Below are 24,791 nucleotides of genomic sequence, written 5' to 3'. Positions count from 1 at the left end.
ACTTAAATTATCAAACAAATTGGTGATGTTGCGGCAACAATTGCAAGGCACTCTCGACCTTTACCTGTTTTTGGGTCAACATCATCCTGTCTGTAGCCAAAATATTTCAATATAACTGACGATGCATTTCTTTTTGCAACCAAATTCTCCATTTCTTTATTTTTTTGACTGTTCCTCACTCATAAGTTCGTCATGCACAAGCAGAGCCTGCACATCAACAACCTTTAAAAAAATTAATAATAAACTCTGTGTATCCAAGAACCTATAAATCGGAGTAAATTATGTCATTTCAGACAGATATAATGCTAGTTTTCCTTTTGAAAAAAACCCCCAAATATTGCAGACCAATATATCTTACTACATCGCACATTCTTTTGTGTGACTATTGTGGATGCGCACATCACAATTTCAATGCTGAAACGATATATCGTGCTGCCCTAGTTTAATGTTCTATACTGGCTCAATTTTTCAAAAGCTAGACATGCATTTGTGACAGTTGCAAACAGACCCCAACCACCATCTATCACATGTTTTGGGCCTGCCCAGAAACCTTTCTGGTTATACTGTTTTTTCTGGTAAAAGCATTAAAATGAATTCAAAACTTAAATGAACATCAAAAAATTTAAATAATCAAAAGCTAATGTGTAAACAAAAACATCAAGATCAAATTTGTGCTCAACCAGCACTTACAAAGAAACAGTAAAGTAGACTTTTAAATGTAAATGTAAACGTAAAGAATGCATAAACACACTATATAATGGTTATCATTTATACAAACATTTGCACTCACACAGGGCTACAAGGAAATTTGTACATAGCCTAATAAATGCATTAATACATGCTGTCTATATAACCTAATGGTTAACATTGATACTTTTCACATGTTTTTATTAAGAAAAACAAGTAAATACACATGCTCAGGTGAATGTTGGCTCTATGGTCTGTTAACAAGAGCACCTGTTAACCAGCTGTAGAAAAAACATGCTCTGCTGGCATAGATGTTGAAGGGACACCGAGAATAACAGCTTGATAAGCAACCAATCTTTTTATAGCACTTCATTTTCTTCCCACCAATAAATCGGATCCTCATCAGGTGGGATTCAAGGCTCTAGTATGAAATGTTCCCATTCGTCTTGGCTAGACTCTCTGTAATCATCATAGAAGAACTGATTCAGCCTTTTCCGATGTGTCATTGCCCTCTCCATCATCATCAGCGGTGACAGTTGCATTCACACCACTAACAGCTTGGGGAAGGCTTTGGGACTGTTCAAAATGTTTGTTTCTCACTGCTTCTGTCATGTTGGCGTCAAAGACCCTGAGGTGTTTGTGTCAAAGATCCAGGGCAGACATGAGAAGTGGAATTTTCCTTCCATTCTGCATGTCACATTTGCTTATTCTTTGATTGAGAGATAGCCACAGTGTTCATCTGTAGATACGAATAAGATAAAATAATTGAAACAGCCTAATTTAATTACATCTGTCTATCTCCGGGGTGAGCGAGAGACAGACACAATGAGTGTGGTCTCAAACCTCGGCAATGCATTTATTGGAAATAATAAACATGAAATGTTAAAAATGGGAAAATAAAGTGTCCATGGGGAATCGGTGTCTAAAATAAAGCGGAATCTGGTGTCCTCGGCTATGTGAAGGCAGGGAGTGCAAATAGGGGAAGGTTCAGGTATAACGCTCTCCCCTCATGGATCCAAGGTGCATGAGGAGCATCCCTGGGCCTCATCGCTTGATGGCAAAACCCTGCAAAACAGTACAGCATCTTAAAACATTGACTTGCAGTCTTGACACACTGCCCACATAATTTTTCAAAAATGTGTTTAACTGTCTAGAACTGCTAGAAATAGTCAATGTCTAACTCCTTTAAGGCACTTTTTTTAACTGCACGAAGTCCCTAAAAACTGCAGTTGTTGAGTCCCTTCTAAAAAAAGAACAATCTGAATAACTCCGTTGTAAACAACGACAGACCAATTTAAAATCTTCCTTTCATAGGCAAATCAGTTTTCAATCAGCTGAATACGTTCTTGAACTCAATTTCCAGTCTGGATTCTGACAGCATAATAGCACAGAGACAGCGCTCCTAAAGATATTCAATGACATTCTCTTAAACACTGATTAAGGCTAAATATCAGTGCTAGTATTACTAGATCTTAGTGCTGCTTTTGACCCTGTTGACCACAACATTCTCATAGACAGACTGGAAAACTTGGTAGGGCTCTCTGGGATGGTCTTCAGCTGGTTCAGGTCATATCTAGAAGGGAGGAGTTATTATGTGAACATGGGTAACCATGAAAATGAGTGGACATCCATGATGTGTGGAGTCCCACAAGGCTAAATTATGAAAATTAACCAAATTGCCTATGCATATGGCACCCAGATTCACCTAAACCCTATCGCTAAATGACTATAGCTCCATTGACTCTTTGTGCCAGTGCATTGACGAAATTAACTGTTGGATGTGCCGAAACTTCCTTCAGTTAAACAAAGACAAGACCGAGGTCATTGTATTTGGCAACAAAGGTGAAATTCCAAAGGTGAACACATACTGTACATTGATTTCAGGGGTTTAAAGACAAAAAATCAAGTCAAGAATCTTGGTGTTATTTTGGAGTCAGACCTTAGTTTCAGTAGTCACATCAAAGCAACAATAACTAAATCATCCTACTATCATCTTTTTCTGGCTATACTTTTTTTAGATGTTTTGTATCCAGTCAAGACTTCATCACCAGTAGGGTGGACTACTGCAATGGACTTCTCAAAAAGTTTTGCAAAAAGACCTTTAGACACCTGCAGCTCATTCAGAATGCTGCTGCCAGGACAAACAAAAAAATGTGAGCATGTTACTCCACAGGTCTTTACAATGGCTTCTAGTTACTCCTATAACCTAGGACCTAAACACATTGCAGTTACTCTTGTTGAAAATACACCTAACAGACCTCTCAGATCATTAGGATCAAGTCAGTTAGAAATACAGAGGGTTCAGTCAAAACAAGGTGAGACAGTGTTTAGCTATTATGCCACCCGCAGCTGGAACCAGCTTTGAAAAGAGATCAGGTATGCTCCATCAGTAGCCACATTCAAGTCAAGGCTGAAAACACATCTGATTAACTGCATTTATTCACTGAGCACTGTGCTGCAATCACTGATTGCTCTGCATAATGTTATGTATTATTTTTCTATTTTGTTCATTTTGAATAATATTTACTTTTTAAAATGTATTTTATTTCTTTTTATTCTTATTTCTTGTTCTTAACTGGTTTTAAAATGATTTTTTTATACATCTTGTATTTTAATTATTGTTTTTATGTAAAGCACTTTGAATTGCCATTGTGTATGAAATGTGCTATATAAATAAACTTGCCTTGCCTTGCTTGAGGGGAATAGCAGCCCATCATCCTGGCCCGTTGGCCGCAATGTGTGCTCCAAATCCCGGCGTCACATCTAATTCTCGCCGGGAGTTCCAGAGTGTGAGTCCGGTTATGCATCTAATATGCGCCGGACACTGCCCACTCCATTCCTGAACCTGCAAAGGACACCAGTGTGTGCTCCCAAGGAGATAGAAGCCGGCTTCCCAAGGAGAGGTGTGCTCTGAGTTTTAATTGGAGCAGCAATGAGACTATATTCACATCAGGTGTGCCTCATCAATCACAGCCACAATGAGGCTTATAAGGTTAATTCCCTCCTCTCTCCATCCCACTCTGTTGTCAGCCTGGCTGAAGGACAGCCATAGGAGGCAGAGTGATGGTGACAAGAGGGAGCGTTACCCCAGTGTCACCTCTGCCCATGCTCCTATCTGAACACTGAGTCCGGAGCCAGAGGTCCACACTCTTTAGTTGCCCCTACGGGAATGCCATTTCCTCAGCCAGGCCCTACGGTCGGAGTGGGCATATAGGGGAAACCTCTCCGGGCCAGCTAACCCCTTTGCTCGCACACAGAAAAAACAAAATTAAACATGACAGTCTCAACCTGGGTAAATGATTATTAAGTGCCACTTACCCTTTTGGTGGTTGGGAGGCCATCCCCATGGATTATCCATCCTGGTCCAGGCTTTTCATCTAACCAGTGAACGAGAGGCGAGTGATGTCAATGTTGGTGCCTAACTCTGCTGCCCACAAAAGTTCCTGCATTCTTCACCACTGTGGTGGGGTGAGCAAGAGACAGACACAGTGGGTGTGGCATCAAGGCCTCGGAGAGGCATTTATTTGAAATAATAATCATAAAATGTTCAAAATGGCAAAATAAAGTGTCCGGTGCACTCCCCTCCGTGGTCCATGACATGAGGGGCGGTGACTTCACTGGTGGCCTGTCTTCCCAAGACTTCCCTGAGTACAAGGGGAAGGCAGCCCGGCATCTATGCCCATCGGCCACGGCTCATACTCCAATTCCCTTGGTGCCTACATCTAACTCTTGCCGGGGGGTCTGAGGATGCAGGTCTGGCATTCATCTAATTCAGTCGATACCCTCTCCGCTCTGCTCCTGGACCTGCGCAGAATGCCAGTGTGCAAACAAGGAGATAGAAGCCTGCTTCCCAAGGAGAGTTGTGCTCTGTGTTTAAATGGCAGCGGTGATGAGACTATGTTTACATCAGGTGTGCCTCATCAATCACTGCCACAACAAGGCTTATTAAGTTGCATCTGTCCTCTCTCCAGCCCACTCCCATTGTGAGCCTGGCTGAAGAATGTCCCTAAGAGGCAGAGTGATGGTGACAAGAGGGAGGGGCGCACACACACACACACACACACACACACACACACACATACACATATATATATATATATATATGTATATGTATATATACAGCATTTAGTAAAAAAAATAAAAACAGTCTATTATAATTAACGTATTCGTTATTCAAGATGTTTAATAAGTAAATACATACAGTATACTTTTTCCCCAAATAGACGTACCTGTACAGATTCCCAGGTCAGTTGTCTGTAGGTAGCAACCATATTGCTGGTATTATCATGCACTCAAGTGACCACTTTTCCTTGGAGGACCAATGCTTTTATACAGGCTTTTATGTGCTCCACAAGGTTGGCTGCAGAGTGTCATTCTTCCATCGCTCTGGTTTGTAGGACAGCTGCGTTAACCTTCCCATCAGAAATAGAATGACATTTTATTGTCGCATATGATTCCGTAGTCAATGCTGTCCAACTATCAGATGTAATGGCCACAGAATCTGTCGTGCCTAAAGTAGTTTTGAGATTGGACATCATGTATTCATTTTGTAGCTCAACTCTGAATGTTTTCCATGAGGGAATTATGTAATCAGGCTGAAGAAAGTGCATGACTTTCAAATTTGAAGGAGACAAGTTCAAAGGAAGTATATCTCTTGCAATCATTTTAGCAATCAATTGTGTTGTCTTCTCAGCTCGCTTGGGGTACATCTGCGCCTACCTGTAGCAGTGAATGCTTCGATAGGAACTTGGCTTTGCTCATTTGATTGCTCGGGCTTGACGGTTGCGTTTGAACCGAGGATGATTTGTCAGTGGGCTGGTGTTATTACGGTTGCTCGGCCTGGCAAAGCTTGCACACAACATTTTGTTGGATTTGATAAAAATATTTACATACATCACCGCGCTTGGAGCTAGACGACGGCATTCTCTCTCATCATATTCATGTCACGAGTCGACAGTGTATTCAGCTTGAACTGCAAGTTTTAGGTGAGCGATTTAGGACATATATATTTCCATTAACAGCAAGCAAATGAAATTCGAGTAGCCTTTTTACTACTCGAGTAGTTATTGTGGAATGGGTACTCGATTAGTTGATTACTTGTGCACATCCCTAGTCTAGATTGGATCCATACATTAGTGAAAGTTTAGAGACTAATGCCCAAAATATACTTAATTTGACTGCGCGTGCATAGACAGACAGCTCGTGAATGCACGCTGTGACTGCTATGAGATACTAGACTATTTATCTTGAGGAGTTTTGATCCATAAATATGTTAAACAAATGCAGGTTTCTCCTGACCTCACACACTCTTGGTAAACATCCACTGTTCTTATTTGTTTTCACCTTCGTCTCTTGTTGTTTAGCAGTGTTTTGCATCTTCTAGCAATTCTTCGTAAAGGCAACGGCTCAACTGTGAATGTTGCTACCTTGTGGACCCAATAAGTAGTGCAAATAATTCCAGTTGCATACGCATACTGCATGGTCAGAGTATGTGTGGTTGGACAAATTGGGCCATATGAGCTCGGTGCTTGAGCACGCTGCTGATAAAGAAATTTGTGTCATGCGTCCTGTACACAGATGCCCAGCGTTCACGTCTAACAAGATTATACTTTTGGCCTAAGGTAAGGTTAAGGTTAGGCTTGGAGCTAGGAGTAGGGGTTGTACACCAAATAAGCACAATATATACGCTGCCAGTGGCGACCATATATTTTATTTTAGTATTTATTGCTATGCAGATAAAGCCTCTACCATTATAACCATAATTTTATCTCCTTTCATTTCACATATATCCCTCTTGTATTGATTGTGACTTTTATATTTTTCGTTTTTAGACCTGATGGAAGTGAAACTGGAAAGTCAAGAACTGAATGAAGTGGAGGAGAAACAACAGCATCAGAAACCTGATGATTTTTTAACTGAAGAAAAACTTTACATTTGCAATTCTCAAATTAATTTCTCACAAAAAAAAACTAATACAGAAAATTATTTTGCCTGCTTTCAGTGTGGAAAGACTTTCAAATTTAAAAAAAACCTAATGGAACACATGAGAATTCACACTGGAGAAAAGCCTTACACATGCCATCAGTGTGGGAAAAGTTTCAGATATAAAAGAAGCTTCAATGATCACTTAAGAATTCACACTGGAGAGAAGCCGTTCACCTGCCATCAGTGTGGAAAGAGTTTCAAATATAAAAAAAACCTGAAGGAACACATAAGAATTCACACTGGAGAGAAGCCTTACACATGTCCTCAGTGTGAAAAAAGTTTCTCTTTAAAGGGACTTCTTAAAAGCCACATAAGAATTCACACTGGAGAGAAGCCTTACACATGTCCTCAGTGTGGAAGAAGTTTCTCTTTAAATGGACATCTTAAAAGGCACTTAAGAATTCACACTGGTGAGAAACCTTTTGAATGTTTTCAATGTGGAAAAAGTCTCACAGACAAAGCAATTCTTAAGGACCACATGAGAATTCACACTGGAGAAAAGCCTTTTACATGTCATCAGTGTGGAAAGTGTTACACAAATAAAAAACGCCTTAATATCCACATAAGATGTCACACTGGAGAGAAGCCTTCTACATGTCTTCAGTGTGGGATGAGTTTTACAAATAAAGAAAAGCTAAGAGAGCATATGACATGTCATTCAGGAGAGAAATTATACCACTGTTCTCAGTGTGACAAGGGTTTCACTCTGGCATCACATTTTAAAGTTCATCAGCGCTATCACTCTGGAGAACGGCCATTTAACTGTGATCAGTGTGGTAAAAATTTTGTCTGTTCTTCTATACTGAAAAGACACTTGAAAATTCATACAAATGAGAAGCCTTACACGTGTTCTCTTTGTGGAAGGAGTTTTTCACAGCTGTCCAATTTTAAGCAACACCAGTTAATACATACTGGTGTGAAAGATCATGTGTGCGGTGAGTGTGGAAAAGCCTTTGTCCGAATCAGTACCTTGAAACTGCACCAAAGAATTCATACTGGAGAAAAAACGTACAAGTGTTCCCATTGTGACAGTAGTTTTGCTCGTCCAACACTCCTGAAAACCCATGAGAAAATGCATGCTGGAGAGAAGACCTATGACTGCTCTCAATGTAGGAGAAGTTTCAGCACATCAAGTACTCTACGGAGACATATAAAGAAGAATTGCCCAAAGATGTCACAGTGAACAAGCTTTATTTTGAGAATCTTGTGTAAATTCCAAAGATGAACTTGAAGAGACTATAAGAGTGAAATGGTGTTGGACGTTTAAGAAGCCCACAGCTCTTGAAGGATGGATGAAAATAGGAAAAGGTTATTTTGATCAGTAGTCCAATATGCCTATTGTCAGAGACATTACAAGGATTAGATGGGTCATTCCTTTACAAAGAAATCTGTGAAATCGTACTGCTAAATATGGCAACTGGTTAGAATGGAAGTTTCAACCTACAGGTAGAAGAGCCAATCACCTCTATAATAGAAACATTGTCCGTCTGTTTACTTAAAAACGTGTGTGTGTGTGTGTGTGTTTTGAGCTTTAGAAGCACAATGTAGGATAAAATTGATGTCAGGTTTTATTTCGCATTTGAAATGCATTGCCCCTCTCAAGTAGATTGGAGTTAGACTTGCATGCGTAGAAAATAGATGCCTGGAGGTGTTAAAAAATTGTAGACCGAGTGACCTGAGTTACCTTAAAGGGACTTTGAAATTGTATGTTTTATTTTTGCAAAAATGACTCGTGCTTGGTCATGTGGTGTTTATGATTGATTAGAGACCATTAATGTAATTTTCTTACAAGGAGTAAGCTATTATGCTATTGTGCATTGTATGTTTTTCTGATTGTACTGGATTCAATTACCAGAAATAAAAATGATCAAAATCTTGTTGGGGAGAGTGGGTAAGATGTGTCATGTCCTTAGTAGGGAAGGCAGAGGTCTTCCACACTGTTTTATTGGGCAGGGTGGCTCTGACCTCCAATCTTGTTTCATTGAGTAAGGCCAAAGTATACTTTGGTTGTCCGCATTGCTGATGGCTTGCACTCATTACTAGTGATGCAAATTTCATCATCAGCACAGTCCGCGTGTGGCCCTGATATTCTCAACATGCGGACTGTACTCATCTGTGCACAACGACAGCCCATCACGTTCCATCACATTCAGAATAGTATCATTTGAAAGGCAGTGTGGTTGACCGGACACAATCTGACCCGGAACGGACGAAAACAAAGTATACCTGGGCCTTAATTATCAAGGTTGTGTGTGTGTGTTCCAACATGGAAAACAATCGTTTTATTTTAGAGCACAATAATAGTTGCTGACTGCACACTGAAATGCAAAACAGACTAAAAAGGGTCTAGTAAAAAGATATAACAATTAAATTTGCATCCTAAAAAACAAAAAATGTGCAAAGTGAGTTAAAAGCCAGACCAGCAAAGGCAGCAGACGTTTCATCTATGAAACCTTGAGATTAACCTGATCACTGGCATTATGATACATGTAAATATGCCAATATTATTTAGCAGCTTGAGGAAAATGGTCAGAACACATACTTGTCGGTGTAAATAAAACAACATTTTTGATGTAGCACCGGGACATGACACAGTTGTGTGTCTATTTGGACAAGCTGTAAAGACACAATAAGAAGTATTAAGTAGTACTAAATATTAGTGTTTGCCTTCGATCTTCGAGCTCTCAACTTGACAATTTCAGACAAGCTGCTCTGTTCTGCAGTTGGATACCACGGCCAGAGAGAAGCATGTATTTCGCCACTCTTAATGTTGCACTGCTCTGTTTTAAACACTTCTAAAGCAGCAGCCGTTTTAACACTACCATTTATCAAATTATTTATGTATCATACCATACAAACACTATCGTATTGTGTGCGTTGTATCGTACAACACAATACAATGTTCATAGGGATATTGTTCTATTATTGATGCGTGAAAAAGGCAATGAAAATGAATCATTTTTTGTGTATTCCCTGCAACTTTACAACAGTCCCGAAGGGACCAAGACCGTTGCACACATTCAAAGGGTAAAATAACTGTCTATTATAGTTGTATGATGCTCCAGTTCTTATTTCTGCAAGATTTATGTGATGGAATTGGAGAGGCAGTTGATTAGTTTGTCACCTTTCTTCCATTTTGAATTTGCGAGTGTGACAGACATGTCACAGTATAGGGTGAGATTTCTACATAAAGTCTGTAAAGTGTGACCAGAGGTTGCGCAACAAAAAATCTTTGACACTCTTTTGACGGACCGAGCTGTAAAATGTCCGTCATAATCTATTTTTAGCTGTAATACTTGTTCCCTTTCAAGTCAGTCACTCAACACTAGTGGTCACTCCTGAGAGCCCCAATCTCTCTGAAGGGTTTTCTATCATGCCAATTTCATTTGCAGATGTCTTTTGAAGTCCTGCCTTCCATGCTCAGCGAGCATATATATGTCTGATTGGAAAACCTCAACAGATCTTCTCCTTCTGAGGTAAGAACGGATCTCTCTGTGGATCATGCCCTTTATTTAGAGTTGTGAACTGATTTCAGTGGACAGAAACCCCTTCCCTCCTGCCTAGCAGTGCAAGTTTTTTCGCCTATGAGGTTCAGCAGAAGATCTTCTGTTCCCTGGGTGCCTGGGAAAGTGCATCCTTATATTTAATGTTTTGTGTGTTTTTTTTCATTGGCATTCAAAATAAATGCAAACACTTGTGATTTACATGTCCTATTCAGGACAAAATAATTGCAAGTGATTTCCTGAACTATTGCAACTTCTGTGTAACACAGATGGGTGTTGCGTGAGGCTCACAAATGGAGTCCGGAGAACTGAAGGTGGCTCCCACTGGCGGAAGCTTTGCAGGCCTCTTGCTCTCCATGTACAGCATTTCTGCCTGTGGAAAATGCCAATGAAATTAGATGGATGGTTCACTTTCATTTGGTATATCCCCAGACAATTGTGTGGTGTCTATAGTGGCATTGGAAGGGGAGTAGTCAGGCTCAAGTGGTCTCCTCCATCCGCATCCAAACACTCAGTTGGGTTAATGGTATCTGAGTGCACAACTGAGATGACTGCCCAAGCAATCGGAGGATTGCTGGACAGTTTGGTGGCACTCGAGTGGCATCTCTGGGTTTCAGAGATGTGTGAGGCAAACAAGGTAATGCTTCAAAACACTCTGTTGCAGCTGAGCTTGGTCTGAGACGCAAATAAGCTTTCTCCAAACAACTCCAAGAAGAAGAAAAATGTCCTGACTTTTCGTGCTGCAGCTGCTGAAAAGCCGCTTCGCTCATGAATTTCGTCATGGGCACACCCCGCCAAAACCAATGCTCCTCTAGCTTCAGCTCTGTCCAGCAATGCAGAACTGGTAGTGAGACTACAGCACTCATGACCAAGATGCAAAGCATCATGGCGGGGAAAACCCAATGGGCCAGCCAAAATTCTCCGGAGTATGTCAGATCGGTGAGGAGAAAACCAGGGCTCCCACCATTGTTTGTCCCTGCCCAGAAAAAGGCTTGGTTCATGTCTCTTCTCTCCACACCTCTCGAAGCTGTTGCCTAGAAATTTAATTACATACTCGAAAAAGAGCTCTTTTTCCTCATCAACTTTGACGCAAACCCAATCCCCACACATTATTGGCCAGAAACCGAGATTCTGTGCCTTCTCGTGCTTCACTCAAATGCTTTGAGTGTGTTACCACACATTTCCAGGTGAGAACCGTGATTTCAGATTTCAGATTCAGATTTCTGTTCAAAAAGACTCCGTGGAGATATATTTAGCGCAGTCAGGAGCTCAGTTTGTCAAGGACAAAGACATTTTGCTTGCACATCTGTAACAACTGGGGGTGAACGTAAACTCTGTGATGAGTTCTCTCACAATATTAATTTATTCTCAATCAATAGAAAGGCTTTTAGCGATAATGGTTCCTCCTTAAAGCATTTCAGAGAGCACTCAGATTGATGACTGCCTCAGCTGCTGCCACACTGCTGGGCTCACTGCACATGCGACCCCTTCAATGTTGGGTCGGTGCTCATTTGAATGATCAAACAGTCCAATAGGAATAAAATTAGGGGTGGGAATCTTTAGGCACCTCTCGATTCAATCTGATTCTGGGAGTCATGATCCAATTCCAAAACAATTCTTGATCTGCATATTTTTCTTATTAATTATTCTGCTGTGCAAATATAGTAACTTCACATTTTGACCAAAATTGGGGTTCCTGTACTTTTTTTGGTGTGGTTACAGCCTTTTTTATTGCAGTATTGTCATCTTAAAAATGATAAACACTGACTAGATTTCTTTCATTTTATTAACAAAGTGGCTCTTTACATTCAGTATGAATCAAAACGCTCAGTTTAGTAGTTTCAAACATTTTCAGCTTCTTTGGTTTAGAGATTTTTTTTAAATAAAATAATAATGCAGAAAAAATAACACGCTACCAGTTAAATAAGAACACTGATAAATAAACAACATTTACCATAGTTTATCTATTACTATACTGTCATGTTTTTGTGTAGGAACAGCAGTTGGTCCACATGTTCTGTCATAAGTGTGCTTCGGTGTACTGTAACGATATCTCCTGCAGTGGAAAATACTCTCTCTGCAGTGACACTGGTTGCAGGAATGCATAAATACCTCTTTGCCAACTTGGAGAGCAAAGTAAATGTCACCTTGTTGACATGCCACCAGTTAAGGGGGTCCTTAAGTGTGGTGGGGTACTCTGATATTTGGACAGCTCCTCTTCAGCTCTGGCATAGACTGACTGCTTATGCAGTGGAACTGAAGCTTCAGAGAAGGTCTGTACGAGCAGACTCTGTAGCAAGGACAGAAGGACATTGATCTTGCTTCTCTGTGATTTCAGGCAGTGGACTATTGGCTTCTTTCACTGTGCTGTCTTCTGGATTTTCATACACTTTTGCCCCATCTACTTGCTTTAGGCAAACACAACAGAAGCAATTAAACAACACTATTCAGATAAAACAAAAAATTGCTTATTTTTTTGTCTGTCAAAATGACTGAAAGCATTTGGAAATATCCATCAATGTTTAAAATAAATCTGTAAATGAGAATAAAAACAGAGAATTTTCAATTAATGAAACCCCTGGTTGAGACCTCCCCTAACTAAAGAGTGGAATTAAGCTGGATAATGTGTTGCCAAGTTAAATGATCCAAGATGGCGGCGCGGTAGCACGCAGCGGCCACTCCGGATCCACAATGGTGCTATTTTTGTTAAAAAAGCCCGACTTTTGCAACACATGGACATCGGAGCAACCGGTGTTCGTGTCTACCATCACCAGACACTACTGAAATATAAGACTCATGCAAAAACCAAGCTGCATGATGACCTGAAGGAGGCGCTACGCGTACTCGGCTTGCTGCGGAGACCAGGCCTCCAGCCCTCGGCGTCGCCTGATGCCGGTGGCCGGGGGAGAGGACGTCGTAAGCGGTGTGCGAGAAAGCGGAAGCGCGGAAAGAGGGCGGGGGTCCATGCTAGGCTAAAAACAAACCCTAGCCGACCGGCTCTCCCGTCTATCCTGCTCTCAAATGTTTGCTCCCTGGACAATAAACTGGACTATGTCCGACTCCAGCAGGCTACGCAGCGTGAGTTTAGAGACTGCTGCGTCTTTGTTTTCACGGAGACGTGGCTCAGCGACAGAGTTCCGGATGCCGCCATTCAGCTAGACGGGCTCGCCTCGTTTCGTGCCGACAGAATCACAGCTCTCTGCGGTAAGACTCGCGGTGGTGGCTTGTGTGTTTACATCAACACGGAATGGTGCAAGAACTCTATGCTAGTCTCTAGTTACTGTTCATCGCTGTTGGAGCTTGTGACTGTTAGATGCAGACCTTTTTATCTACCACGGGAATTCACCACTGTTTGCATAACCGGAGTTTACATTCCCCCCAGCGCTAACGCTAAGGAAGCGCTCTGTGAACTGTATGGGGCTATGAGCGAACTGCAGAACGCTCACCCCGACAGACTGTTTATTGTCGCCGGAGATTTCAACCATGCAAATCTCAAGACAGTGCTCCCTAAATTCCATCAGTATGTGGACTTTGCAACGAGAGGGGCGAACGCGCTTGATCTTGTTTACACAAACATCTCAGGCGCGTACCGGGCGGAGCCCCGCCCCCACCTCGGCTACTCAGACCACATCTCTGTTATGTTAATTCCAGCATACAGACCACTCGTCAGACGCACAAAACCGCTTCAGAAGCAGGTGAAAACCTGGCCAGCAGGAGCCATCTCTGCGCTTCAGGACTGTTTTGAGTGTACTGACTGGCACATGTTCAGGGAGGCTGCAACATATGGTGATTCTACCAACTTGGAGGAATACACAGCATCAGTGACCAGCTACATCAGCAAGTGCATTGATGATGTCACTTTCTCCAAGACCATCACCACATGCTCCAACCAGAAGCCGTGGATGACTGCGGAGGTGCGCACGCTGCTGAGGTCCCGAGACTCCGCCTTCAGAGCAGGCGATAAGGCACCCCTAAGAACAGCTAGGGCCAAACTGTCACGGGCAATCAGAGAGGCAAAGCGCGCACACACCCAGAGAATCCACAGTCACTTCCAGGACAGCGGTGACACGCGGCTCATGTGGCAGGGCATCCAGGCCATCACCAACTACAGGACAACATCAGTTGCCTGTGACAAAGATGCCTCCCTTCCAGATGCGCTGAACGACTTCTACGCTCGGTTTGAAGTCCACCCCTCCTCCCAACGACCAGGTGCTCTGTCTTACCACGGCAGATTTGAGGAAAACTCTACGTAGAGTCAACCCACGGAAGGCTGCTGGACCAGAAAACATTCCTGGCAGAGTGCTCAGAGGATGTGCAGACCAGCTAGCAGATGTTCTTACCGACATCTTCAACATCTCTCTGAGCAGCGCCGTCGTACCAACGTGCTTCAAGGCCACCACCATCATCCCCATGCCAAAGAAGTCTTCAGTGTCCTGTCTCAACGACTACCGTCCCGTCGCACTTACACCCATCATCATGAAGTGCTTCGAGAGGCTCGTCATGAGGCAGATTAAGACCCAGCTGCCCCCCTCACTAGACCCACTGCAGTTTGCGTATCGTTCAAACCGTTCAACGGATGATGCCATCACCACAACCCTCCATCTGGCCCTCACCCACCTAGACAATAAGGACTCATACGTTCGAATGCTGTTCATAGATTTCAGCTCAGCATTCAACACAATCATTCCCCAGCACCTGATTGGAAAGCTGAACCTGCTGGGCCTGGACACCTCCCTCTGCAACTGGATCCTGGACTTCCTGACTGGGAGACCTCAGTCAGTCCGGTTCGGGAACAGCATCTCCACCACCACCACACTGAGCACTGGGGCCCCCAGGGCTGTGTGCTCAGTCCACTGCTGTTCACTCTGCTGACTCACGACTGTGCAGCAATGCACAGCTCGAATCACATCATCAAGTTCGCCGATGACACGACCGTGGTGGGTCTCATCAGCAAGAACAACGAGTCAGCATACAGAGAGGAGGTGCAGCGGCTGACGAACTGGTGTAGAGCCAACAACCTGTCCCTGAATGTCGACAAAACAAAAGAGATGGTTGTTGACTTTAGGAGAGCACAAGGTGAACACACTCCGCTGAACATCGACGGCTCCTCTGTGGAGATCGTCAAAAGCACCAAATTCCTTGGTGTTCACTTGGCGGAGAACCTCACCTGGTCCCTCAACACCAGCTCTATCACCAAGAAAGCCCAGCAGCGTCTCTACTTTCTTCGAAGGCTGAGGAAAGCACATCTCCCAACCCCCATCCTCACTACATTCTATAGAGGGACTATTGAGAGCATCCTGAGAAGCTGCATCACTGCCTGGTTTGGGACTTGCACCGTTTCGGACCGCAAAGCCCTGCAGAGGATAGTGAGGACAGCTGAGAAGATCATTGGGGTCTCTCTTCCCTCCATCAAAGACATTTACAAAAAACACTGTATCCACAAAGCAACCAGCATTGTGGACGACCCCACACACCCCTCACACAAACTCTTTACCCTCCTCCCGTCTGGCAAGAGGTACCGAAGCATTCGGGCCCTCACGGCCAGACTGTGTAACAGCTTCTTCCCCCAAGCCATCAGACTCCTCAATACTCAGAGACTGGTTTGACACACACGTGTCCTGAGTTGCACTTTAATTACTGTCACTTTATAACTGTCTGCTACCTCAATAACTGCTATGTGCATAGAACATTATCTCATAGTATGTTATGTTTACATTTTTAGAAACTGTCATCTTTTTGCACTACTGAGTACTGGTCGGCGCTGCACTGTCTATTGTCCTGTTCATTGTCAGTAATTTGTTGCACTGTGCTGTACTTTTTGCACATGTTTGCACGTGCACTTTATATAGGTATATATAGGTAGTTTATATAGGTATTTTATTTCGTTGTGTAGTCTCATGTGGTCCTATGTTGGTCCTTTGTTGTTTTTATGTAGCACCATGGTCCTGGAGGAACGTTGTCTCGTTTTGCTGTGTACTGTACTAACTGTATATGGTTGAAACGACAATAAAAACCACTTGACTTGACTTGAAGTGATCAGAACCCTGTACAGTAGTTGTCTACCTGATGGTGTTAACATTGGCAGTGGTGGTGCTGGCTCACTTGGTGCCATAGATGAGATCAGACATGATGCCCCTATACAATAAACAGAGTGACCATTCCCACCAAGGTGTTAATAGTTCCTGCCACACACATTGATGTATACGATTACCCCCTGATTCAGAAGATCTCAGAAGACATAATTTATGAAGGCCTGGAAGACAGAAGGACTGTTGGCTAATCCAAAAGGTATCACCCGGTATTCATAATGGCCAGTGCTGAATGAGAAAGCTGTTTTCCACTCGTCCCCCTCTTGAATGCGATTGAGGTTGTAAGCGCTGTAAAGATTGAGTTTAGTGAAGTGGCAGTGCAAAGTTGTTTAATGGCAGCTGGAACCAATGGCAGGGGATAACAAAACTTAACAATGATATCATTAAGACTGCGATAATCAATGCATGGGCAAAGCCCTCCTTTCTTACCAACTGAAGCAGGGGAAGTTGAGTGTCGGATAAATCCCTTGGCTAGTTCTTCCTCAATGTAAGTCTTCATTGCCTCAGACTCAGACAAGAAAGATTCTTCCTTGTGTGGGTGAGGAACCGGGTAAAATTTCAAAGAGTGATGAGATAGTTGTGAGGCTTTGGTCTTGCTGAAGGCTTCAATTAAATCAGCATACTCAGGAGGTAGATTCAGAATAGAAGCGGATTCTACTTGAACAGCCACAGCTCTGAAAGTTTTGGAAGGAAAGGGCTTAAAGCAGGTTGAGATGCAGGTACTAGACCACTAGGGGAGTTGCCGATCGCTCCATGAGATTTGAGGCTATGTTCCTGCAATCAAGGTAACCCTACAATTACTGAGTACTGGGGTGAAGGGATGATATAAAGGTGAATGGTTTCAATATGTAGTGCTCCAACTTGCAATGTGATATCAGGGGTTAAGTGAAATATTATGAGCCCTGGTGAAATCCTCATCAATGAAGTTGCCTTCAGATCTCCCCACAAAAGTTAATGTCAGTGGTAAATTCACACATGATTTGGAGGAATTTAACAAACTACTGGCACTCACCATAGTTGAGCGATTATGAAGAGGTCAAACTGGGCAGGAAACTCTATGTCCGACTTGACCACAGTACAATCACAGATGCTGCTGAATTCGACGATCTCTCTCAGATGAAGTAGGGTGGGTTTTTCCAATGTGCATGGGTTCAGAGTCACTTGGATAGAGTGCGGTAGTTGTATGAGCTGCAGGAGTTTTGGGTTTACATGCTTGGAAGAGGTTATTGATGTGTTTAGTCAATTCAATGAACTGATCCAAGGTTTTTCCCGGTGAGCAATGAACAAACAAAGGAAATGTGACTCTCATCAGTGGGGTAAAGTGCGGTTTGCTGGTTAATGAACAAGGAACATTGAAGCAAGAATCCCTTACATTTGGATGATGACCCATTTAATTTTTCAGGGAAGGTAAGGCGTGGATTAGCGATGGATGTGCCAGATGGAATCAGGTGAGTTACTGGATTGAGTGAGGAAGTTGACTGGCTGGGTGTTGACAAATGGAGGTTCTGCATTGTTTTAACAAGTTGCTCTGTAAGTGATGTCAGTCGATTTAAGCTGTTGGTGGTGTGTGGCCAGCAAATTGGCTTGCGCTGCGACTTTGGCAGTTAGATGAAGAAACGCCACTGGATCAGTTTTTGGCAAAGTCTTCTATAATGATGTCATCGGAGTTGAGCTCCATGTGCAGCTTTATTAATAATAATGAAAACAGGCAAACCGGCAAAGGTCAATCACCAGCAGTAGCAGTATCCAAGGATAATCAAAGGGGTGGTCACAAACAGGCAAGAGTTCAGGGCAGGCAGCAAACAATCAGAGTAGTAGTCCAGGTAAACAGTAGTCAACGTAGGGCAAAACAAGACTTCGCAATGATAGCAAGAGAGAGAGAGCGAGAGTCTTATCTAGCAGAGTAGATGAGGAACAGGTGAGCATGGAATCAGAACCAATTATGGGAAATGTAGTTTATAGAGTGAAAGTCAATTCTCAAGTGATTGACTCCTCTGGTGGTGAGTGGAAGGAACAGCGGAGGAGGGATTTGTGACATCTATGCGCATCGTGGAGATTGGACTTTTAAAATCTTTTTAAAATCCGTTCTTTCCAATACATGTGATGTCCTATGCCTACAGCATGCAGGCATGCAACTGGAAATTGCTTTGTTGTACACTAGCAGCCAGGTTTTGTACGATGGGTTTGGCAAGAAATGTGGAAAACAAGCTATGGAGTTTTGTGCTTCTTCAGTTAACATCTATATGATTTAATATGTAACGTCCATAAAAGCACACTATAATAATCACAGCTTGCTGTGTTCGAGTAATTGTGCGACACCATATCGCTGTTTTTAATGCTATTAGTTGTGCAAACTTCAAGGGTACCATTGTCCCAGGCATCAAAGGCTGCAGGTTTAAACCATTTAAAATGGTTTCCCCCTCAACATGTAAACATATGTAATACAGGGTGCAAGAGAGTGACATGCCGTTTCAGCTCTGTCAAACACACACACCTGTTCAGAATGGCAGAGGGGGTGACATACCGGCTAATTCTTTATGCTTCCCTGTCACGTGGAGATTAGTGATGTCCTATGAGAACATCTCTTCAGTCTACATCAGACTGTTCGAAGTTATTTTTAAGTTTTAAATAATTTTGATCTTATATTGAATAATCTGAATTTGGGGGCCATTCAAAGCAAATATTGATATATGCGATTAATTGGCATATCATGTAATTATTTGGATTACTTGATCAATTGACAGCCCTAATATACACTGCATGCACAATTATTAGGCAAATTGTATTCCTCTGGATTAATTTTATTGTTGAAAAAATACAGTGCTCTCAGTCAATCCAAAATGTTATTGAACCTAAAACCTGAATGTTTAACAAAGGAAAAGTAAGTTTTATCTTTCTCAGGGGTGCACAATTAAGTGTGCACAATTATTAGCTACTAAATTACAAAAATTATTTCTCCCAACTCAATTGTTTTATCAAAATTTTTAGAGTAGGTGCAACAATAACAATAAAAGTTTTTGCCTTTTGAAAATATTCATTGACCAATATAGCCACCCTTCTTTCAATAACTGCCATGAGCCTTCCATCCATTGAGTCTGTCAGTTTCTTGATCTGTTCACAATCAACGTTTGCGGGAGTATCAACCACAGCCTCCCAAATGCTGTTCAAAGAGGTGTATTGTCTTCCCTCACTGTAAATCTCACATTTGAGAAGGGCCCACAAGTTTTCAGTAGGATTTAAGTCTGGCGAGGAAGGGGGCCAAGTCCTTATTTGGGCATCTTTTGAGGCCCTTGCTGGCTAGCCAAGCAGTGGAGTACTTGGATGCATGTGATTGAGCATTGTCCTGCATAAAGATTATGTCCTTCTTGAATGCTGAGGACTTCGTTCCTGCTTGAAGTAAGTACTTTCCAGAAACTAGCAGAAGGTTTGGGAGTTGAGTTTCTGTCCATCTTCAACTCGAAAAGGTCCAACTACCTCATCCTTAATGATAGCAGCCAATACCAGTACCCCTCCTCCACCTTGCTGGTGCCTGATTCAAAGTGGTGCCCCTTAGTGATCCAGCCATGGGCCCATCCATCTGGTCCATCAAGAGTCACTCTCATTTCATCTGTCCATAAAACCTTTGGAAAATCTGTCTTCAAGTATTTCTTTGCCCAATCTTGATGCTACAACTTATGAATCTTATTCAGTGGTGGTCGTGTTTCAGCCTTCTTGACCTTGACCATGTCTCTGAGCACTTGACACCTTGTACTTCTGGGCACTCCAGGTAGGTTGCAGTTCTGGAATATGCAGCATTGGAGGATAATGGGTTCCTGGTAGCTTCACGTTTAATTCTTCTCAAGTCTTTTGGAGCTAATTTGCACCTTGTCTTCTCCATGCATTTTTTGTGCCCCAGTTGACTATTTGCAACAAAATGTTTGATTGTCCGGTGGTTACGTCTCAATAGTTTAGCTATTTCAAGAGTGTTGCATCCATCTGAAATGCATTTTACAATTTTTGACTTTTCAGAGTCAGTTAAATCTCTAAGGAAGGAAGGAAGATGCCTAATAATTATGCACACCTTGATATAAGGTGTTAGTCACTTTCACCACACCCTCCTCATTACACAAATTTGATTGAATCAAAATTACATTTTATATGGTTTGGAGTTGGAAAATGTGCATGGAAAAATTACAAGATCAGAATACTTGCCTAATAATAGTGCACGCAGTGTATATAATATTTATTAATAAAGACAATCAATTATTTTATATTTCTTAATATTATGTATTCCACTATATTTCATAGGGGAAAAGTGGTTGTAAAAAAAAATCTAATTGTATCTGGCTGGCATTCACCAGCCACTGTGGCTGGTGGGCAAAATGTTACTTTCATACCCTGTTTGTTGAAATTTCCCATTTTCCAGGAAAAAGCCCTTGACATGAGAATGAACCTTTTAGTATAGAATAAGATCACATTAAAAATATATCGACTTCTGTTACTTTCAGCTATTGTTTGGTTCACGTTTCACATTATGCCACTCTTATTGATTTTTGTCTATTTTATATTTTAATTTTAGACCTGATGGAAGTAAAAGAGGAAAGCCAAGAACTTAATGAAGTGGAGGAAAAACATCAGTATCAGAAACACGATAAATTTGTAATTGCAGAAAAGTCTGTTAGTTCCACACAGACTAAAAAGAAATTCACACAAAAAAGGACTACAAGAACAAAACCAGAACATTTGTTCACCTGCTCTCAGTGCGGAAAGAATTTCACACTTAAAGGAAGCCTGAATATCCACATGAGAATTCACTCCGGAGAGACTCCATATGCATGCCTTCAGTGTGGAAAGAGTTTCAAACATAAAGGAAGCCTGAATATCCACATGAGAATTCACTCTGGGGAGACCCCATACACATGCCATCAGTGTGGAAAGAGTTTCAAACATAAGGGAAGTCTTGATGAGCACATGAGAATTCACACTGGAGAAAAGCCTTTTACATGCCCTCGGTGTGGAAAGAGTTTCACACAAAAAGGAAGCCTGAATATCCACATGAGAATTCACTCTGGAGAGAAACCTTTCACATGTCATCAGTGTGGAAAAAGATTCACACACAAAGAAAATCTGAAGCAACACATGAGAATGCACTCTCGAGACACCCCATACACATGCCTTCAGTGTGGAAAGAGTTTCAAACATAAGGGAAGTCTTGATGAGCACATGAGAATTCATACGGGAGAGAAACCTTTCACATGTCTTCAGTGTGGAAAGAGTTTCACACAAAAAGGAAGCCTTAATATCCACATGAAAATTCACACTGGAGAGAAACCTTACACATGCCATCAGTGTGGAAAAAGTTTCACACATAAAGAAAACCTGAAGCAGCACATGAGAATTCACTCTGGAGAGACCCCATATACATGCATTCAGTGTGGAAAGCGTTTCACACACAAAGGAAACCTTAATATCCACATAAGAAGTCACACTGGAGAGAAACGTTTCACATGTCAGGACTGTGGCAAGAGTTTCATACATAAAGGAAGTCTTAAGGATCACATGAGAATCCACACTGGAGAGAGGCCTTTCACCTGCCTTCAGTGTGGCAAGAGTTTTAGATATAAAAAAGGCTTAAAATATCACATAGGAATTCACTCTGGAGAGAAGCCATTCACATGTCCTCAGTGTGGAAAAAGTTTTTTAATTAAAGAAAGCCTGAAAAAGCACGTAAGAATTCACAACAATTTAAAACAACACCAGAGAAAACGTACTGGTGTGAAAGCTCATGTGTGCGGCGAGTGTGGAAAAGCCTTTGTTCGATTCAGCACTTTGAAACAGCACCAAAGAGTTCATACAGGAGAAAAACCTTACAAGTGTTCACATTGTGAAAGTCGTTTTGCTTTTCCAACACACCTGAAAAAACATGAGAAAGTGCATACTGAAGAGAAGACAATTGATTGCACTCAATGTGGGAGGAGTTTCAGCCAGCCAAGTACTCTAAAGAGACATTTAAAGAACTGCCAAAAGATGTCACAGTGAGCAAACGTCATCTCGAGAATCTTTGTCGTGTGAAATTTGTTTTCCTTCCAAAGATGTACTGTGTTTAAAGCCTTAACGTGAATTTTCACCACAAAAATTACATTTTGAATTGAAGCATGAGTCAATCATACCCGAAACAACATTCTGGCAAACTTACAAACTAAACTGTTTTTTTTTTTTTACGGTTAGCGCTGTATGATTGCTCCAGAGTACTTGTAACCCTACAAGCATTTTCAAGTACTTCAGTTACAGTGGCTTTGGGAAACAGGCCACAAAACTAAGATGAATAGTAAGATGGATTCTTCAATCTATTTAGACTTATGATACTTTTGGGAAACAAGGCTCTGACTAATAAAATATGAGCTTTGGACTACGTGTCAGGAGCTGTTACAGTGACCAAAACAGCACAACATGCGGCACTAAAGCACAAAAAGCTGAGTTGACTGACATTAAACATTGAAGGAACTCAAGAAATGCTGAACCAGCCATGAGGAATATGTGGTTTATGTCAAACAGGGGTGGAGCTTGGGGGTGGCCAGGCTTTGGTCCACCTCTGGCCACCTCCAAGCCCCGCCCTTGTTTGACATAAACCACATATTCCTCACAGCTGGTTCAGGATCCCATTGGCCACCCCACTCACAAAGGTGCTTCAAGCAAACTACCGTACCACTTGTGAATTGTAAAGTTGGGAATGTGTTAAAGGCGATCATTTGCGTCACTTTTTATGTGAAAGGGCCATTCGTTTGAGATTCGCTTCTCTTAAGCGCCTTTGGTGTGCAAAGAGTGTTAGAGAGAATAGTATTGAAATTATGATAGAAGCGTTACAATGCAACAACTCTTACAGGATGGGTAATAAGAGGAATGAGAAAATTGTAATGTTAAATATGGTGACTGGTAGGAATGGAATACAGTAAAAGAGCCAGCCGCCATTTTGACAAAACACGACCAGCCTAAAAAGAAGTTTTTAGCATGATTTGTTCACAATGTAGTTATTGTATTTAGCTTGATTTGAGCTAAAGAACCACTATTTATAATACCATTGTTGCTAGATTTAATTTCTGATTTGAAATATGTTGTACACAAAATCTTGACCAACAGTTTGAAATTTTAGTCTTTCCCTAATCAAGCAGATTGGAGCATTACAAACATGGCAGTTGGGGGCTTGAACATGTGTAGTTAATGATAAAGGGAACATTTAATAAAATTTATTTTTCCTATAAGGTGTTGTTTACAATTGTTTATTGTTTGTATATTTTGCTGATTGTACTTCATGAAATTACCAGAAATAAAAGGATTTAAATCTGGTTCGGGAGAGTGGGATAATGTGTCATGTACTTATTCCAGGAAACTGCACAATTCTTTCATTTAAAATTATGTATTATGAATGGGCCCATCAGTTAGTCTTGCCTGTAATTGAGAGATTCCATGAGAATCTTAAAGATACAGTAGATTTTTATAAAACAGTTGAAAGTCTGATTTTTATCTGATGAACGGTTTTGTTAGTGGTTAATTCATTTTCTATGTAGTTCTTTTGTTTTTGGAGAGAGTGTTGTCCCTGTTTTGACCAACTTGATATAGGTATCTTTCGTTGAGGACCATCGCAGTCTTAGCTTATAGGCAGATGATTTTTGTGAACTCCATCCTTAGGCCACGCGTCAGACATGAAGAATCCCATGTCTTTGAGCTTGCATCAATTCATACTCTGAGAAATCCATTTTAGTAGATTGAAGTGAAGTCTGGCTGGCACATTCTGCAGTTGGACATCATCGCTCAGCAACACAGTGGGAGTTGGACATCAGGCATGACCAGAGATGGATCTGGCAGGCTCTGGTAACGGCGGATATAATCCTGAGGTTTAGACAGGGAAGGAAATAGAAAAACATTTGTGTAGATGCCATTTACTTTAAAGCAGGGTTAAAGAATGAGAGAAGTGTTTTCAGTTCCGTCAGACCAAACTTAAGCAGCATAACTATAAATTGAGGGATAAATTAGGTGTATGCCTGGCTGAATAGATAAGACTTAAACTGAGAGAGCGTGTCTGATTCCCAAACACTGCTAGGAAGATTATACCATAGTTTAGGAGCCAAATATGAAAATGAACACAAGCATTAGTTTTTTCAGCATCAGAAACAGATAGCATATGTCATAACTTAGCAATATTTCTGAGGTGGAAGAATGCAGTTCTATAAATATTGGAAATTTGTTTTTCTAAGTTTAGATTGCTATAAAATAGAATACCTAAATTTTTTGTCGTAGAAGTGGACATTACAATGCTGCAGACTGACGATGTTACACTCAAGCACAGGTAGAAAATAAATTGAGGTGGTTAATCTGATGTGTCTCACTTTGCTCTTAAATCAGACTCAATTCTTGGTGGCTTGGATTCCACAAACAGTTCTTTTGAGATTCTGGTCCATGTTGACATGACTGCATCACACAATTTCTGCAGATTTTTCAGCAGCAAATTCGTCTCCCGTTCTACCACATACAATGGTGTCCTATTAGATTC

General features: G+C 41.6%; 2 protein-coding genes across 6 annotated transcripts in view; both read left to right on the top strand.

Moving 5' to 3' along the window:
* Positions 1 to 22,862, top strand: part of LOC127644803 (gastrula zinc finger protein XlCGF57.1-like) — a 43,400-nt gene extending 20,538 nt beyond the window's left edge. Inside the window, exon 3 of one of the 2 annotated variants that reach the window (XM_052128182.1) lies at positions 20,823 to 22,862. In XM_052128182.1, coding sequence (XP_051984142.1) covers positions 20,823 to 22,282 — 1,460 coding nt within the window. In that variant the 3' untranslated portion in view covers positions 22,283 to 22,862. Of the gene's footprint in view, positions 1 to 6,518; positions 8,532 to 20,822 lie in introns of those variants that run through there. The other variant, XM_052128183.1, reaches the window with a different exon arrangement.
* LOC127644811 (gastrula zinc finger protein XlCGF7.1-like) overlaps positions 1 to 24,791 on the top strand; it is a 367,559-nt gene that overhangs the window by 223,569 nt on the left and 119,199 nt on the right. The window lies entirely within an intron of this gene.

This window comes from Xyrauchen texanus, chromosome 6 (assembly GCF_025860055.1).
Source record: "Xyrauchen texanus isolate HMW12.3.18 chromosome 6, RBS_HiC_50CHRs, whole genome shotgun sequence".
Classification (NCBI taxonomy): domain Eukaryota; kingdom Metazoa; phylum Chordata; class Actinopteri; order Cypriniformes; family Catostomidae; genus Xyrauchen; species Xyrauchen texanus.
Note: the sequence above shows the minus strand (reverse complement) of the source record. Positions and strands in the feature narration are given on the sequence as shown.